A 19,061-nucleotide genomic window follows, 5' to 3' on the forward strand; every position below is an offset into this window, starting at 1 on the left:
TTTCAGAAGTTTAAATGGCCAAAATTATCCATCATCATCGAAAAAACTCTTTAAACTCTTTCATCAACTGGAAAAACCCAATCGGAAACAGATCTAAGTTCTCACCAAGTTCCTAACAAATTGGAAAATTAAATTTTAAGACAATCAAATTCAGTGCTGGCAAAACTGAGGGAAACTGCACACTATGCCGCTGCTGGGGAAGGCTGGCTGTTAATGAAGCCATATGGGATTAAAACCATAATAATGTTGTTTTTGAGTTGGTGATTGCACTCGTAAGCCTGTTAATTAGAGCAGTGTCCCACTATTAAGTAATGGATAAGGTGTGATCTTAGAGATTTAGAAGTGGAAGGTAACTTGGAGGCCATAGGGGAAAAAAGGAGGAAACTGAGGGAAACAGAGGTGTACAATGACCATGATAATGTAAAAAAAAATCTGGATGGACTTCTGGACTATGATCAATCTAAGTGACCTGTTGGGAAGTCAGAGGACTTGGTGGGGGAGCAGGCTTCCTGGCTCTCTACACAGGGGTGTGGACATCAGAGACAGAACACGGTTTACAGGCCTGCTCAATGTGTTAACTTTTTTTTTTCCTATGAAGGAGGTTCAATGATGAATTCACTAGGAAGTGATATGTAATCATCTCCCTTGACATGAAAATTGAGAGCATACCTAAAACACTTTTTTTAAAGGAATAAAAAGAACATATTTAAGAGGATTGAAGGAGAATAGAAGATAGATGAGAGGAAATGACAATCAGAGGAGGTTTAAGGGGACTCTTGACTTAAGAAGCATAGAGATGGCCCAATTATGGGTGTTACTGATGGGGTGAACTAAGATAGCACCATCCTTCTGAAGGGTCAGGGCACAGGAAGATATAGGTTGTGGGAACTGAAGAGGTTGATATTGAGAGATGGCAGGGATGTCTTCAAGTGTGAAGGAAGAGAGGAAGATAGTTCTGATCTCACTGAGAAAATAGGGAGGATACCCTTGAGCCAGGGTTCTTAACTGGGATCTGTGAATTTATTTTTTAAAGCTAGTTTGATAACTGTATTTCATTGTAACCAGTTTCCTTTAGCTATTGTAGAATTATTTTATGCTCTTGAAAATATTATGCCGAGGAGTCCAGAGACTTCACCAGATGGTTAGAAGGGTCTGGCCACAAACAGATTAAGAATCCCTGCTCTAAGTTCCAATGATCTTGTGATGAAGAGAACCATCTACACCCAGAGAGAAGCCTGTGAGAACTGAATGTGGACCACAACATAGCATTTTCACTCTTTTTGTTGTTGTTTGTTTGCATTTTATTTTCTTTCTCATTTTTTCTGGTTTGATTTGATTTCTCTTGTGCAGCAAGATAACTGTATAAATCTGTAAGCATATATTGGATTTAACATATATTTCTACCATGTTTAACATATATTGGACTACAGGCCATCTAGAGAAGAGAGTGGGGGAAGGGGGGAAATTGGAACACAAGGTTTTGCAAAGGTTAATGTCGAAAAATTATCCATGCATAAGCTTTGAAAAATAAAAAGCTTTAATAAAAAAAGAGAAAAAGAGAAAAAATCCCTTATCTAGAGGCTGTTACATTATAGCATTAAACTCTTTACCAGGCTATATAGATGAAGTAAATGTCAATTGAGGAAAGTTTTCTGGGTGGTAATAAAAAAAGCATTCAGAGGGTCCAGTGAGGAGCAAGGAGTGCGCCAGTTCATCTTCTTGGCTAACTGTATCTGGCTCCAGTCACAGGAAAAAGACAACTATCCCTAAATGTAATTTCATCAAATTTTACAAACATCTCTTAAGTTTCTACTGTTTTCAAGGTAATATACTATGTACTATGTACAATGTTCTATAACACATTGTCAGAGTCTCCTATGACTTAAGGAATTGTCTTTGCACATATTACTTGATTCTCTTTTACTTTTGTATAACTAAACAAACCTTTTCTTCTTTTAGATTACCTTTTCTCCTTTTTGTTTTAGATAGAATTACCTTCAAAAAAAGAAAAATAGCCCTGAAGAGGGTGGCCAGGGATGAAATGTCTTCCCCAAATTATGAAGTCATCATTAGGAAACACAGGCCCAAGGAGAACAGGTAATTTTTTCCCCTTATGCTGCCCATCTATTTCACAAGATTCAAAAGAGAAAGGCAGATGTGGAAATCGACAGTGTCTGAGAACAGCAGTTAGACTTCAGGACCATGGCTTAAATATATAAAAATGGCAGCCTCCTAGCCAAGAATACAATACTTTCTAAGAAGGGCACAGGAAAAAACATCATCTGGGTGGGCTTTGTTGCCTCCAGTATCCCACTCCTCAAAATGCCTTCAAACCCTCCTCTGTTCTAGTCTGGGACAAGGAGGTGGGCAGTCTCACCACCAAAATGAATACCTCTACCTGTATTCATGAACACATTCTCCAGTCTTTGCCTGAAAATTGTCTCCTAATGATCCCATTCTCTCTAACGTTCAAACTTTTTCTCGATGTTGGCTTCTTCCCTGCTACCTACTCACATGGGCAGCTTTTTCCCATATTTAGAAGAAATACCTTCATTTGCTCCTGCCAACTCTTTAATTTATTATTATATATCTCATTTTAATCACTGAATGCTTAGGAAAAGCTGTATTTATTTGTTGTCTACTTCCTCTCTTATTTACTCTTCAACCTTTTACAGTCTGACTTCTGAACTCACCTTTCAATTGAAACCGCTCTCTTCAAGGTTAGAATTGATTGCTTAGTTGCTAAATCAATGGCCTTTTCCCCAGTCTTCATCTTTCTGGACTTCTCTGTACCATTTGGTTTTGTCGATCACTTCCTAGTACTGTGCATCATCTCCTTAACACAAGTTTTTGGAACGCCATTCTCTCCTCCTTCTGCTCTTACCTGCCTGACCACCCCTAAGTCTCTTTTGCTGGTCTCTCATCTGTGTCTTGCCCCTTTGCCTTTTTAAAATGTGATCTATAGTTTACTAATTTGACAAATATAGGAAAACTTGCAATCTTTCCTCAAGGTTCTGTCCTTTTCTCATTTATGTCTATACTTTCTCCATTGGTGATTTCATCTGTGTCCATGGATTTAAATTTTAAAAATTGTTTATCTTAAAAGTTTATTTATTTTTTAAAGTAGAGATTTAATTTTAACTCCATGTAGATGATTCCTAGATATCTGATAGGTATAGTAGATAGTTAGAATGTGACATATCCAAAATAAATCTTATTCCCTTCCCTCATAAAACTATCTTTCCTCCAAATGTGCCTGTTTCTCTGGGATCACAGAATCCCATCCTTCCAGACACTCAAGTTTTCTATCTTAGCATCATCTTTTACTCTTTCCTATACTTTCCTGTCCACATTCAATCATTATCAAATACTTGTTGATTCTACATCCTTGAAACATCTACTTTCTCTTTATTTTTTTCCTTTTACGTGGCCTAAGCTCAGCCCCTCATTACCTCTAAACTGACTATTGATAACACCTCCTAATTAGGCTGCCATTTTCCAGTTCTGCCCCCTAAAGATGAGTTCATGAGCTTAACCTTATGAAGAAAGGAGCACTCCCTCTTAAAATGTGTGATTGGGGAAAGTAAAGATGAGCAGAGTCTAACATGTATCTGAAATTCTGGGGAGAAATTATTTTAGGGAATGATCAGGTAGGATACCGTGATCTAAATTCTACAGAAAAAAGTTAGCCCAGAAAGGAGAGGAAGCTCTAAATGACTGAAATTCTTAGTCTTTTAAATTTAATTAAGTTAATTTAATTAATAAAAGAGAAAATGTTACCAAGGTAACAAAGGGATTGTTGTTTAAAGAAATCAATGTGGATGCACAGGGAGCTCACAATCCAACTTAGGTTTAGACAGAGAAATCTGAATGCAGAAGCAGATGCAGGATGAGAAGAGGGAGAATGCATAAGTACGGCAGAGTTTTATCAGAATAATGTTGTGTTCTCTTTGTTGTGGAGAGCTGAGGGAAAGAAAAAGAGCATATTTGTATTTTATAGAGGAAAAGAGAAAGCTCAGAGAGGGCCTATTATAAAGCTCAGGACAGATGGCACCATGATCATGGACCTCAGAATGGTTCACCTCTTACTGCTGTTTCTGTGTTCTCGCCAAGGAAAACTATCTTCAAATTGAAACAGACAGCACAAATATGACCAATAGGGGGTTAAAACCATAAAGAACAAAGAAGACCTATAAGGCACTGGCTGCTCTTAATGAATTCAATTCCCCAAGCCAAGATGAATTCTATTCCTGGCATTGAAATACTGGCCTATGCCATTTCAGACTCGCTGTCACTGGTTTTTGAACGAGAGTAGAGAATGCAAGAAGTGCCATCAAGCTGGAGAAGAACAAATATTCCACTTTTTAAAGGGGGAGTGTCAGAAGAAAAGGCAATCGGGTCTACAGACTAGAGCTCTTCGTCCCTAGCAAAATGATAGAAAATATTATCCAAGGGATGGTAAGTGAATACCTAGTTGTAGAAGCACCGATCTCAAAGTCATCATGGCTTCTTAAAAAGCAATTCCTGTCAGAGAACTTCATCTTCTTTGTGACGATCTGTCATGTGTCTTGGTAGATTGGAGACGATCCTAGATATTGTCAACCTGAGTTTTAACAAAGCATGTAACGAAGGCTCTCATAATAAGTAGAGATGTAGTCTAGAAGGAGGCTTAGGTGGATTTTGGATTCAAAGATTGAGTTTCTTCCATCTGGTCCCAGAGGACTCAGTTAGGAACTTGAGTGGAAAAGGAAAGGAAGCAAGGAAGGAAGGAAAGGAGAAAGGAAGGAAGAAAGAAGGAAGGAAGGAAGGAAGGAAGGAAGAAAACAAGGAAGGAAGGAAGGAAGGAAGGAAGGAAGGAAGGAAGGAAGGAAGGAAGGAAGGAAGGAAAGAAGGAAGAAAGGAAAAAGGTGAAGTTCCTGATGGATGAAGGGACCAGAAGATGAGAGCACTTCTCTGTGGAAACTCTTCTTTATATTCTGGTTTTCTTCCCACTGACTGATTGCTCCCTCAGCAACCATTTGCAGAATGGCCTGCTCAACATTGATTATTTCATTATTCAATATTCATTAGCCCAATATTTTCTATAGTGACATTCATCAGGAGGCATTAATTGGTTGTGGATGGCCTCCAGCACTGTGGGTTGGCACCTTTTGATAATTACTCTTCTAATTGGTTAGCATCCCATTAAAAATGCTTATCCATCCTTGGACGGGTCCCAGCCATTGTCAGCTGCAGGAGGCTGGAACCAGCAGGGCTTCAGCAAGGAGTCCTCCCCTTCCTTTTATAGAAGAAGGGACTGAGGGTCAGGGAGAGTGAATGACTGAGAGAATGGCAGAGCCAGGCTAGGATTTGAATCTAGGACACCAGACTCCAGCTCTCCCTCCACTGCACTACCAAAGGGCCTCTCATGGCAAATTAGCCAATCTGAGCTTTTAAAGAGGTTCTTTCACTGAGCTGTCCCACTAAGTAAGAGAGAATGGAAGAAACTTTGAGGTGACATCCCAGAAATGGAGGAGACAGGTTAGAAATGATTCCCCTTTTCTTAAGGAGTCACTTGTCTGCTATGGGGTCTTTTCTGAGACAAGTGACAGAACCATCAGGAAATGAGGCAACAAAAGGAAGTTCCAAAAGATTTATTGAGTGGTTAGAGCAGCAGCCCTGAAGTTAGGAGGAGTCGAGTTCAAGTGTGGCCTCAGACACTTAACACTTCCTAGACGTGAGCCTGGGCTAGTCACTTAACCCCAACTGCCTCAGGAAAAAAGTCACATTAAAAGGACTTATTCAGTCTAAAAGCATCTGTGAAGTGCTTATTCTGTGCCTTCAGGGGATACAAAGAAAAACAAAAGTAGTCGGGACTTCAAGGAGCTTACTGTCTAATGGCTGAAATACCTTGGGAATGAGAGGGTACAGATCCTGGAGAATAGAGGAAGGGAGCCTGGGGGAAGGCAGCAGCAGCAGCAGCAGCAGGAATAAAGTTCCCAGAGAGAGTGGGATTTGGGCTGAATCCTAAAGGCCCAGGAGTCTAAGGGCTGGAGTATTTCAGGCGTGAGAGGAGTGGTAGCCAGCACAAAGGCATGGGAATGGGAGACCAGACCCTTCCATGGGAGAATGGGACGGGGAGACTAGACCCTTCCAAGGGAGAATAGGGATGGAGACTAGACCCTCCCATGGGAGAATGGGAATGGGAGATCCCCCCATGGGAGAATGGGAAGGGGAGACTAGACCCTTCCATGGGAGAATGGGGATGGAGACTAGACCCTCCCATGGGAGAAGGGGGATGGGAGACCAGACCCTCTCATGGGAGAACGGGATGGAGACTAAACCCTTCCATGGGAGAAGGGGGATGGGGCAGACCCTCTCATGGGAGAACAGCAATGTTTTGTGGGAAGGATAGCAGGAAGACTACATCACTGCATTACAGTTTGTGCTAGATACAGGCTCCATGGAGGGGAGCCAGGGGTAGGAAGTTGGAACGTGAGGGAGAAAAGGGGGCATTGCTCCTGGGAAAGTGAAATAATAAGATTTAGAAAAGTCTTTGAAGCTGAGCGTGATGAAATTCTCTCTCCATCCACGTGCCAGAAGCTGACAAGTGGGAAGGAAGGGCCCGATTTGGGGCTTTTAATCTCCAGCTGTGTTCTTGGAAGCAGCACTTTGGAGGAGGGGACACCGAGGGAGTTCAGCCGCCACGCTAGGCACAGATGGCAGGGCTGGGCCTGGCTCCCAAGGCCTGGGCCCACCCCAGGCTCGCTGAGAGCTGCCCCCAGGCCAGGACTCTCCTCCTCGCCCCTGCCCACCAGGCATTTGGAATTGCTGGAGGAAGAGCCCAGCCCAGCTCCGAATGAGTTCAGCTTTCAGGGACTTAAAGCCCTGGAGATGACAAGCTAGCAGTAGCTCTCTGGATGGGCCCGAAGGATCCAAGTCTGGACTTGAGCCCTGGAGGAGGCTTGGGAAAGCCCGAAGCCCTTCTGGCCTTAGGTCAGAATGTGGAGCTGCAATTTCTGCTACTGGAGCTGCTGTGGTTAAGGCACCGCCCCCAGCCTCCTGCCCACCTTTCCTTGTTCACTGTCCTTCATTCCACTTTGTACCCTCTATGCTCCCACCAACCTGTGGGAGCTTGTAAGTTCTCACTGGAACCCATCACACTTTGCTCAGTAGTTTAGTCATGTCTGGCTCGGATCCCATGGATTCTGCCCATGGCATTTTCTTATTAGAGATACTAGGGCGGTTTGCGTTTCCCTCTCCAGTGTCTCCACATTTTATATGAGGCGCAGAAGCAAATAGGGTTTAAGTGACTCAGCCAGGGTCACACATACGGCTGCTCAGCATTCCCTGACAGCCCATCTCTTGCTTCAGGGCCTTTGCAGAGGCTGAGCCTCCTACCTGCGAGTCACTCCGTCCTCCCTTCTGCCCTTCAGAGCTTTCCCTTCTTTTAGTCTCCTCCCAAAGAAAGCCTTTCCTCATCAGCCCCAGGCCTGAAATTACTTCGTAGTGACTTGCACGTACATCATCTTGTATGTGGCCATGGGTTTCCCTTCAATCAGTCCTTGAGGTTCTGGCCTGTTGTTATTCCCCCCCCCCCCCCCCCCCCCCCTCCCCCCCCCCCCCCCCCCCCCGTATCGTCAGTACCTTGGACAGTGCTGGCATAGCTAATTTTTGATAGAATAATTGAATCCCAAATCAGGGCAGACAGTTAGGTGGTACAGCGGATAGAGCACCAAGTCTGGAGTCAGGAGATCTCAGTTCAAATCCATCCCCAGACACTTGCTATCTGTATAACCCTGGAGAGGTCACTCAGGTCTTATTTGCCTCAGTTTCTTATTTGTAAAATAGGGACACCCTGGAAAAGGAAATGGAAACCGTTCCAGTATCTTTTCCAAGAAAATTCCATGGACAAAATCCAGGGGGTCACATAGAGTTGGACATGACTAAACTATTGAACAAAGGGGGTGGGCTCCAGTTAGAATGTACAGATTGGGGGAGAAATGCATGAAATGGACACAAAACCAGAATTTATTTAAAACAGAAAATCAGGTTTTGGTAGGAAGTACTCCTGCCCTCCTCAGTCCTCTAGTGAATTGAATGCCTGGGGCCAGGTGTGGTCCTTCTGCCCAAATAGAAATCTTACCTAGGCAGGCTGGGAGGCAGAACCAGGCTCATATTTCTCCTCAAGCATCTACTTAAAGCTTGTTTTGAATTATTAAGGGACAGCTCATCCCAACTGCGAACTGTTAAGCTGTGCTTTGCCCTTCTCCCAATTGATGCTTCTCAGTGGAGGCTTTTTCTTTCTCCATTTGTTAGCAGTGGGCAAGAGAAGGGAGCAAAAATTCTAGTCAACTTTATTGCTTCTTGGTATCTTTGGTGCCTTTGTATAGAAACACTGTACACATTGTCTCCCATGCTAAAATGTAAACTCCTTGACCCACTTTTGTCTTTAGATTTTAAAACTGATGAACTGAAGCTAAAGACTCTTAGCTAACCAGAGGTCCAGTATTCATCAGGGTTACTTCGCCCATGGACTGGAACGGCCACTGAAAATCAAGAGCTGGCTCGGTGTGAAACAAGAATTTGTTAATCCCTTTCTGCTAAGGGAGGCAGGATACCAGCAATTCTTCCACCTTCAGCACACACATACACACATGCGCCTGCACATATATGCACACACATGCAGTACACACACATGCATGCACACAGACATATATAAGCAGACACACAAACTGTGGGCCATTTTCTTGCAAAAGACAGATATTTCAAAGGATATTTCCTTTATGAACACCCTGCCCCCAACATGGCCCTCATGGATGGTAATGCACTGAACCATCATTTGTTTCTTCTCTTTGCATTGGGATTTTGTGAATATTGAGTGCTGGGCATTTTGCTCCATCTGTTCAGTAATAAATCCATTTCTCAATAAATGTTTTCTAAAAATAGTCAATTAAGCATGAGCAACTCTTTTAGCTGCAAAGACTGGACCTCCATATGGATGTGCAGAATAGCCAAGAATTGTTAATTACTAAACCCACAGAAGACTTGGCCTTTTAAAAGGAAACTAATGATTTACTTTTTAGAACATCAAAAATCAATCCCTTCAGCTTTAAGCCTTGATCCAAATTTAAATAAACATGGAGACTGAGTCTACACAGGATCAAAAGAGCACAGATTTAGGAGTAGAAGGGACCACGAGAGAGGGCACCCAAAAGATTGGCTTGGTTAGTGTATCCAACTTGAAGTCAAGAAGACCTTGGACTGAATCTGCCTTTGACACTGTTATGTGGCCATAGTAAGTACATGAACCTTCCTGCACCTCAGTTTCCTCATACATAAAATGGAAATAATAGCACTTGTAGGCCCCTATCTCCTTGAGTTGTTATGAAACCATAGGAGAGTAGAGGACCTTCGATCTGGAATGGACCCTCCAGTCTCCCTATTCCATCTCCCCAGTTTATAGATGAAGAAACTGAGAGGTCATTTAGCCATGGTATGTTTGTAGTAAGCATTCAGGGTGGGGTTTGGACTCCTGTCCTCTGACTCCTGAGCCAGAGCTCTTTTCACTGTACCCCAGTGCCTCCTTATCGGAGCAATCACCAATGATGGGGGGAGTATCAGTATGGTCTAATAGAATACGTAAGTATACCATTTACATGGTAGTGGGTCCTGGACAACCTTTTTACTATTAATAATCCTACTACTCTGCATTTATGTACTACTTTAAGTTTTCAGTTTTAAGTTTGCAAAATGCTTGTGATCATTACCTCATTGGATTTTCACAACAACCCTGGCAGGTAGATGCTATCATTATCCCCAGTTTACAGATGAAGAGACTGAGGCAGACAGAGATGAAGTGACTTTCCCAAGGACACCCAGTCAGTAAATATCTGAGACTGAATTTGGATTCAGGTCCTCCTGACTCCAGGGCCAGCACTCTGGGCACTATAACACCAACCTAGTTTGCCCAGCTTATGGGTAGAGAAGCTCAGGCCTTTTGTTTTACTTCCACAGAAAGGTCACCGAGGGCTCTTTTTGTTATTCACACTTTTTTGGGGGGGGGGGAAAGGGGAAAAGAGAGGGTTGAGATCTAGATCTAGGAGGGAGGTCCCAGTGTGGTTCCTTCCTCTACTGCTGTTGGCCAGTGCTTCTCTGCAGTGTCTAGTCGTTGAGAAATGCCGTTAGCAGAGAGGTGAGATGTCTTCCCTGGGCTCACAGGAATGACTGGCTGGGCTGGGTCAGAGAGCTGAAACTCTGGACTTCAGGATCATCTCTCCTCCCCATGTTGCTTATTTTATTTATGCCTAAAGTTGTAAAATTATAGCAAATCTTAATAAGTAATTTTTAGCAATAGCATTCTAGAATATCACAAGATTGGACTGTGATATCGTCAAAGTTTTTCCCCCAGTCTTTTCTTGGATTTTCTTTTTTCTTCATTTGTACTATCCTTTTCTGCTTTTGTTTTCTATCTATCTTCTTCCTTCCTTCCTTCCTTCCTTCCTTCCTTCCTTCCTTCCTTCCTTCCTTCCTTCCTTCCTTCCTTCCTTCCTTCCTATCTGCCTATCTTTTCATAATTCAACTGAAATCAAATTAGGACCTTTTATAAGCACTCTCCCTTGGGCATATACTTATGGAAAACAGTTGCCTAAAGAGCCAGACATAATTCCTCATTTCTGGCCATGCCATGGATTACAGTGTCTTACTCTGAGATGATGTCTGGTTTTTATTGTGCAGAATCATGAAGAAGGAGCTGCTTCTGAAGAAGGGTGGGTGTGAGAAATTTTAGAAACAAGCTTGTGGCCTCCATGGACCTGTTATGGCAATGACCTCAGTTCATTCCTCTCTCCATTGCCCTCAGGTAGGCTACACACAGTCTAAAACTGTCTTTCAAAATACATTCTCATCCTCAAAACTAAGATGGCTTTTAATGAAGATAGAAGTATCTCTTAGGATCTTGCACACTAGACCAAACTTTGCTGAAAAATTTATGCAAAGTGGAACTACCAGGGTCTCACATCAAAAGGGGAGTGGCTTGAGTTCCTGCCTGAAAGTGGGGACAGGGCTGATCATCCTTGGTCATTATATGAAACAGGGTAAGGGTAAACTACTTTGGTAGTTGGGTGCTGGAACATTTTGAGAAAACGTGCAAAACAGCAAAGAGTATTTGTATTGAACAGCTTGGGGGGTGGGACACCACAGTGGATAGTGCCCTGGCTTACAGTCAGAAAGTTGTTGCTATTATTGTCAATCATTTCAATTGTGTCTGACTCTTTGGGACCATATTTGGAATTTTGGGAGCTAAGTGTTAGAGTGGTTTGCCATGTCCTTCTTCAGCTCATTTTACTGATGACAAAGCTAAGGAAAACAAAATTCAGTGATTGACCAGGGTCACACAGTTATTAAGTGTCTGAGGCCAGATTTGAACTCCTGACTCCAAGCACAACGTTCTATCTATTGCATTACCTGGTTGCCTCTTGGAGGCAGAAAGATGAGCTCATATTTAGCTTTAGACACTAGCTAGTGACCCTGGTCAAGTTATTTAACCTCGATGTGCTTCAGTTTCCTCATTTGCAAAATGGTGATTATAATCGTACCTACTTCCCAGGATTGTTGTGAGGATCAAATGAAATATTTTCATTTGAACATTTGCTCATTGCCCATTTATCATTTGATCATTGCACTTTAGCAATACTTGCTATTATTTTTGTTGCTGTTAAAGATTTAAGGGTAATTGCCTGAAGACAACTGCAGCCCTAGACCAACAGCTACCAATGTTTTCATTTCATGAATTCCTTTCAACTACAATAATAACATGTTGTGAACTCCCAGGGTGCTCACAATAGTCTTCACAATTATTACCAGTTTAGTGTCCTTTATTGCTTAGACCATCATTGTGAATATCCTAGGGAATGGAGAATCTCTAAATAAGAAGCACCAGCTTAGATCATACAAGGAGATCCACCACCATCCAGGCCTATGGGGGCCTGACAAAGGGGGCAGCACAGCAGGTTCAGGGCAGGAAAATGGGACTACTCAATGCTAAGGACCCATCCTTCCATAATTTCTACAGATTAGCAGGTAGGTCATGATATGTGTGTGTGTAAAAGAGAGCACTGATGGTTCCTCTGCCTATGGAGAGTAAATAAGTACTGGGGCTCCCAGAAAAATCACACTGACTGTAGCTGGCTCTCTGGGGTTAATACAGGCTTCCGGCCACCCAGAGGGCTGAACAACAGAAGCCAGAAGGGCACCAGGAGAAAAGCTAATTTCGTAGATGTTGCATTGACAGGAGCCAACAGCCAGACCCATGTTTCTTAGATCCTCACCTGGCGTACCTTAGCCGGGCTGACTTTGGGAAATCAGGGCTAATTTCAGCACCTCTGACAGCTGCCACACTGATTACTCTAAAAGTTCGCTTTATTTGAAGACCTTTCGCATGGTGGGGAGAGACTGGGGCAGAGAAAACGGAGCTTTCTCTATGAAAATTAAATTGGGAATGCTATATCTTTCCCTCTCCCTGTCTTGCCTAATCTGTAGAAGGTCAGATTCATATTGTTATTTTAAGATAATAATCTCAGTAACAAATCCTCCACAAAAGGAACGTGATGGGCCCCCGGCACTCCTCTGCAGAGCACCTTCTTAGTGACACACATGGAAATCCCGCTTCAGTGTGGGCCTGCTCCCTAATTCATTGGTTTTCTTAACTGATAAGAAGAAATGCCATTATCTGGAAAGCACAACTGAATGAATATTAGTCATGCACCCATACATGCTGATGGGCAACGCTTTTGTCAGAATGGTGGCGACTGATGTACAGTATGTGATTTTTTTTTTTTTGCTGGGCTGACGTAAATACGAGTGAGATGAAAGAAGGCCGGTAGAAGTTCTGGCCAAAAAGTCTTGGACTGCAGATCTAATCTTATACTGTCAATCAAGTAAGAAGGCTCTCTGTGTGTGAGAGAGAGTGTGAGTGTGTGAGTGTATGTGAGTGTGAGAGAGAGACAGAGAAAGAGAGAGACAGAGACAGAGACAGAAGAAGAAAGAGAGAAAGAGAAAGAGACAGAGACAGAGAGAGAAGAGAGAGAGAAATAGACAGAGATAGACAGACAGAGAGACAAGAAGAAGAAGGAGACAGAGAGACAGAGACAGCGCCAGAGACAGAGAGAGAGAGACAAAGACAGAGAGAGAAGAAGAGAGAGAAAGAGAAAGAGAGAGGCAGACAGAGAAAGAGAAAGAGACAGAGACAGAGAGAGAAGAGAGAAATAAACAGAGATAGAGAGAGACAGAAAGACAGACAGAGACAAGAAGAAGAGAGAGAGAAGTAGAAAAAAAGTGAAACAGAGAGGCAGAGACAGAGAGAGACAGAGACACAGACACAGAGACAGACAGAGATAGACAGAGACAGAGACAGAGAGACAGAGCCAGAAACAGCATGTATAGAATGCACAAACATACATGTATTTAATAACAACACCACCTTTTTGCCTACAATAAAATCACATACTGTACTTAACACAAGCCCAGTTCAAACATGCCGTTACATACAATGGTGTGAGTATCTTTTTGTGTCTGTCCATGGTAAGCTTGTTCAGGCCAATGTTTATATTAACTTGGTCCCTCCAGTTTCAACATCAAGACTGTCTCCCCTTCCTCTCTGAGAGGAAGTCTGGGGATGACCAGCGAGCACCCCACATGATACTTCCCTTTTTTCTGAAACAATGGAGCCAAGTGTTCAGGGAGACTTGGCCAGTCACCTGATAAAAGCCTTTACTTTGAAAACAGTTGGAGGATTTTTAAAAAATTAAAAATGGGTAGTTTCTTTTATGGGGCAAAGCCGGGAATTATCCATTGCTAAGTGTGCAGTGCCATCACTGGGTGGGCAGCAGTCTGGAGACTCTAGTGTTGAGAAACAACCAACTTTGCAAGGCCCTCAAAACCCTGATGTTGAGAAGCAATTGGCTCCCTTGGACCATGACACCCTAGCACTGTCAATACCAGCAGGACCACTAGTGGTACAAAGAATCAAAATGGAGATTGTTCTTGGGACTCAGAAAAGGGACAGGCTATAAGCACTAAAAAATCCAGCCAATTCTCAGTAGGAAGATATAAAGTCAAGTACAAGAAAATGGGCTTAATTTTCTTTCTGAATTATTTCATTCTTGCATATTCTGGGCCATTTTAGCGCACACCCAACTTTATGATTCAATATCATACAGGAATATGCTCTAAAAATGCACAGGACATTCACCTTCGTGAAAACAAGAATTTGCAAATATGTTGCTGCCATGATTTCAATCTTTACATTTAACTGCCTTAGGGAAGGAGGGGAGGAAAGCCTTGTCATCTTCATGGAACTCTTTTCATTTAGACTGATGAGAAATTCCGTCTGCCATTTTGTGGGCCAATATTCATTAAAATACAGGGATAATCACTGATCCATCATTTCCAATGAGGAATGCCATTCATGATATGAACATTTCCCCATTAGGTCAATAGAGTGATATTCTAGGACCATGAAGAGTCTAAATTAAAGAGGAATTGCTGCAGCTCGTGAAGCCATTGACATGCCCCCATTTGCTGATGGCACTGAGATTACTGCATCAATTCCTGGAACATGCTGTGTCTTCCAGAATGGCATCCATCAGAGTTCACTCTAATCATCCTTATTGGAAAAACCAAGTGGAAGAGTAGATCTCATCCAGACTGTGATATACTATCGTAAAAACAACCTATAGAGTACACTCATCAGTACTCAAAGATTCAAGTGGGGGAAAATGTATAGGAAGATTAATGTTTTTAAGAGCATAAAATGGATCTACTGAAGCACCAGAGATTTGGGTACGTAAAGGAAGTGGCCTGGCAATGTTGTGTCTTAGCTAATTAAGTGTAAATTGGGTCCATTGGGCATTTTGGAGAATCATTCTTCATATTTAGGATTGAAGTAAAAAAAATGGAAGCTGGAACTGATTAAGATAATGTTCTGGTTGAAAAGGATGTTGTAGAATGTTGACAAAAATATCGGACTTAAAATCTAGAGATCTGTCTTCAAGTCTAGCTTTTTGGACATAGTCTACTTAAGAATTCCTTTGAACCTCTGTTTCCCTATGTATAAAATAACAGTATTAGGCATTGCACCACTCAACTATCCTTAAAAAAAGTGTTCTGGACACCCCAAAGTCCTAGAAAAATGTGACGTTATTTGGAAATTTTAATTTATTTCTGGAAAAAAGTTGTAAAAATGGCTATTTCCCTAGAGTTTGAATTATCTGACTCCCTTTTATATGGATATAAAAAGGCAATATATGTCCCCAGACCACCCTGGACTTTGACAATAGACAAGGGTCTCACATGGCTGGGTGTGACTTTCTCAAAATCTTGATGGGGGGGGGTCCTCATTTAATCAAAAAGGAGTCCATATTAGCTAGTGCCTGGATAACCTGGAAGGCAATCACTAAAGGATAGCCCTGGGCTTCTCTGGGCACAGCTCACAACATGCACTTCTTCTCTGCATCTGCCACTAGTGTCACCATTCATTCTGCCCCACATTCAGAGAGCGTTGGCTGACACTATTTAATCAGTTACCAAAGCCTAACCATTCTGCCTCCACAACATCTTACCCATCATACCTTTGTTTCTATTCTATCAGTTAACTGTCAATACTATTTATTAAGCCCTTACTATGTGCCAGGCAACACTGTGTGTAGAATCTTCTCACGTGTTTGAAATCTTGTAATATAGTATTGGATTGAAAGAATCGTCATGGCACCAGAAATGAAGGTTTGATTGCTTCCTTCAATATAGACAGTTGACATTTAATTGACTAGAATGTGAAATAACATGAAAGTTCATCAAACCAACAGACCAGTTACAAATCCATTTGGAAGTGGAAATTATGGAGGGGGAAGATTGGACTCAACAGATGGAAAAGTCTTCTGTGAGTGTAATAATTTGGCTTAGAAAGTAAGGGAGGATTTCCTCTCCAAAAGGGACATAGTCAACAGTGCTATCCATAGGGAGGATTCCTGTTCAGACATAGGCTGGACCATAGGCTGGACTCTGAACTCCCTTCTGATTCTGACCTTCTATTTTATAATCTCTTTATTACTAAATATAATTCTAATTTCTCACTTCTACACTCTTCCTCTTTCAATCTATACCTCTGCTAGACTTTTCTTCCTTATAGACATGCTGCTGTCAGCAAGCAAAATCAGCAAGATTTTTTGTTTTTTGATGGGTTCAAAGGATCACGGATTTACAGCTGAAAGAGAATTTAGGAGTTATCTAGTCCAATCCCCTTATTTTATAGAAAAGAAACTGAGACCCAGAGAAACCATCACTATGTGAGCAAAAAGGGATTTAAACTCAGATTCTCTTTAATGCTAGTGCCTTCCCTTTGAGATTCCTTCCAATTTGTCCTGTGCATCTATATCTATATCTATGTCTATATCTATATCTATATTTTCCCCACATATCTCGTGGGGTCTTCTCCATTAAACTATGAGCCCCTTGAGGGGGGGACTTAAAAAAACTTTCTATATATCCTTAGTGTTTAGCATGGTGCCTGGCACATAGTAGGTACTTTATAGGTACTTTATAACACTTGATTTGCTTTTTCCTTTCTGCTGTACCACGTGGCCCCATTTAGCTCACTCTAACGATACCTGGCACTCAAAGCCTTCGATAATCCGGCAGCACCCTACCTTTCCATCCTTAGAAAGTCAAGCTGGTCTCCTTGGATTATAGTGAGTAATGGGAGGAGCCTTAGAGGCCTCTGCGTCCAAATACTCTCATGTTACAGATGAGGGTCCGAAGCCCACCGGGGCCTAACAGGAAGTGATGGAGGCAGGACGGGAAACCAGGGTTTTCTGACTCCAAGCCCAGAACCTCTGCCCACCGTGCCATGTTTATACATTTTCTGCTTCATCTGGATTCTACTGCTTTTGGTCTCCACAAAATTCTCTGTACTTTCCCACCTCTGCCCTTTGCTACCTTATTCCTTTGCCCAAGAAGATTCCTTCTCTTTTTTCACGTCTTAATCCCTAGCCATTCTTTAGAGTCCAGCACCGCTGTCACCTCCTCCAGGGAGCCTTTCTCAAGCCCCCCAGCCCCTCACCCTCTTTCCTCCCTTGTGCACTCGGCATTCTGATGTGCACCTGTTGGTGCTCTTATCCTGAGTTAGTGGGCACCTGCAGCTGAGCGACCCCGCCAGGACCTAACCCAATCCTACCAGGCTCCGTGCCCCGGCCTCGTTAGTCGATGTCTGTCATGGCTCTCAGGTCCCTGTCAGTGGGCACGGTGCCTGCTTGGGGGGCTTTGAGAAAAAGCCTTAGGGATGCTCGAGCCCAGGAGAGCGGAGGGTGCCCTGTGAACCTCGGGGCTGGGTCAGAAGGAGACCTGGCCCAGCCCATGAGCTCTACTGGATCTTCAGTGGCGACCATTGTGGGGACCTGGAGCACTCCCTCTCCTTGGCCAGACGTGGCTCCTGCTCTGTTTCCCCTCAGCCCCAGGACCTGTCCCCCGCCCTTGTCTGTAGCCCTGGGCCCTTCCTCCCGGGAATCCTGCCTGGAATGAAGCTGTCCGGGGGACGGGGCCTGCGTCCTCCATCTTTGGGTCCCCAGCACCTGCACAGAGTCACTCGTGCTTAACAAACACCCGTGGGCTTGAAGTGGACAGAAGTGAGTTGGGAGGGCGAGTGCCCCCCTGCATGGCATGGGGAGGGGGCTCAGCATGCAGCCAGATCACGATGGGGGAGGGTGACCGGATGGATTCCCGATGTCGGGGGCTGCCCTCGGACCCGGGGCCCGGGTGCTGGGGCCGATGGCACATTCCATTATGGATGGCGGTGAGTCGTCGGCTTATAATGGAATGACATGGATGGTTTCTTAGAATCAGAAAAGCACACTGACCTTAACACTGCACAGATGCAGCAGCATAATGACCCACCAAGTGTAAGCGCATCAATTCCTGGGGAAAAGGCCAATGAGGTTAACTCAGCATGGATCCCAAACAAGTAACATCAGTGACATCACACACAGAAAGAATGGAACGCTAGAACTCCTGGGCCCTCGGCCCCTCCCTCCCCCTCCCCCAGCCCTTCCAGACACAAATGCACAGAAACGCTGGACTCTGGGGGGCTTCCCGGGACCCGCCGGGAGAACCCCGACAGCCCTTAGCCAAGGGACTGTGGCAGCAGCTACTTAGGGACGTTTACGCTGGACTCTCCATCAGGGTGTGCAGGTTAGACATATGGAGCTGAAGGGAAGTAAACTCTTTTATCTCTTTAATGAGAACTGTATCGGGGAGGGGACAGACCTGATTAGTGGCTAAAAGAAACTTCAAGTGTCAGATGGAGGGGTCCTGGGACAGCTGCTCCTCCCCCCAGAGTCCGACCCCAGCCAGGAGCCCTGCTGAGACCTTCCAGGAATGCCCCGCCCACTCCCCCGACCACCATTCCGAGGGTCCCAAAGGCCAGGTCGGCCCCGGGGACTTTCTCCCACATGGCCACCTCATCCCCCTGTGCCAGAGGCCATCACTGAGTGACCAGCAGGTAGTCACGGCAGCGGGAAGGGAGGATGCTGGAGTCAGGCCCAGTTGTTGTGGTCATTATGTTCTTTCCCCAAAAATGAAATCGCCAGAGATTCACAATTTAGAGATCTACGTTTCCCAAGCATTTGTTCGTGTCGACACCTTCCAGGCTCCTCACAGCCACACATTTTTGTTTGCCCAGATTCCCTTTATGAGATGGTAAAGAAAACCAACTCAACTGGTTTTTATACAAGCGCAGAGAGCCCGAGTTCACATTTCTAAGATTTGGGGAAGAGAAGGGGAACTCGATAAAGTGGCTGTGAGAACATCTCCTGAACATTTCCCATCTGGCTGCATTGCCGGTTCCCACCATCTTGCATCCTCATCCTTCCTCAGAGTTGCCTTGAAACCATTCAATATGTTTTCATTCCAAAAGCAAGCATTCGACTCCAGGGTTCCCCAAACCCAGAGAAATCTGGAGCTTTGCTGACGAGAATTTGTTTAAAAAACAAGTCGTTAGCTTGCATTCGGAGTGCTTAGATTAGCCGGAGACG

General features: G+C 43.8%; 1 protein-coding gene across 1 annotated transcript in view; it reads right to left on the reverse strand.

Annotated features, from left to right (window-relative positions):
* The window catches only part of HECW1 (HECT, C2 and WW domain containing E3 ubiquitin protein ligase 1), a 240,336-nt gene that overhangs the window by 132,254 nt on the left and 89,021 nt on the right, over nt 1–19,061 (reverse strand). Inside the window, exon 3 of the mRNA XM_031951752.1 lies at nt 17,889–17,946. Coding sequence (XP_031807612.1) covers nt 17,889–17,915 — 27 coding nt within the window. The 5' untranslated portion in view covers nt 17,916–17,946. The remainder of the gene's footprint in view (nt 1–17,888; nt 17,947–19,061) is intronic.

Source organism: Sarcophilus harrisii, chromosome 1 (genome assembly GCF_902635505.1).
Source record: "Sarcophilus harrisii chromosome 1, mSarHar1.11, whole genome shotgun sequence".
Lineage (NCBI taxonomy): Eukaryota > Metazoa > Chordata > Mammalia > Dasyuromorphia > Dasyuridae > Sarcophilus > Sarcophilus harrisii.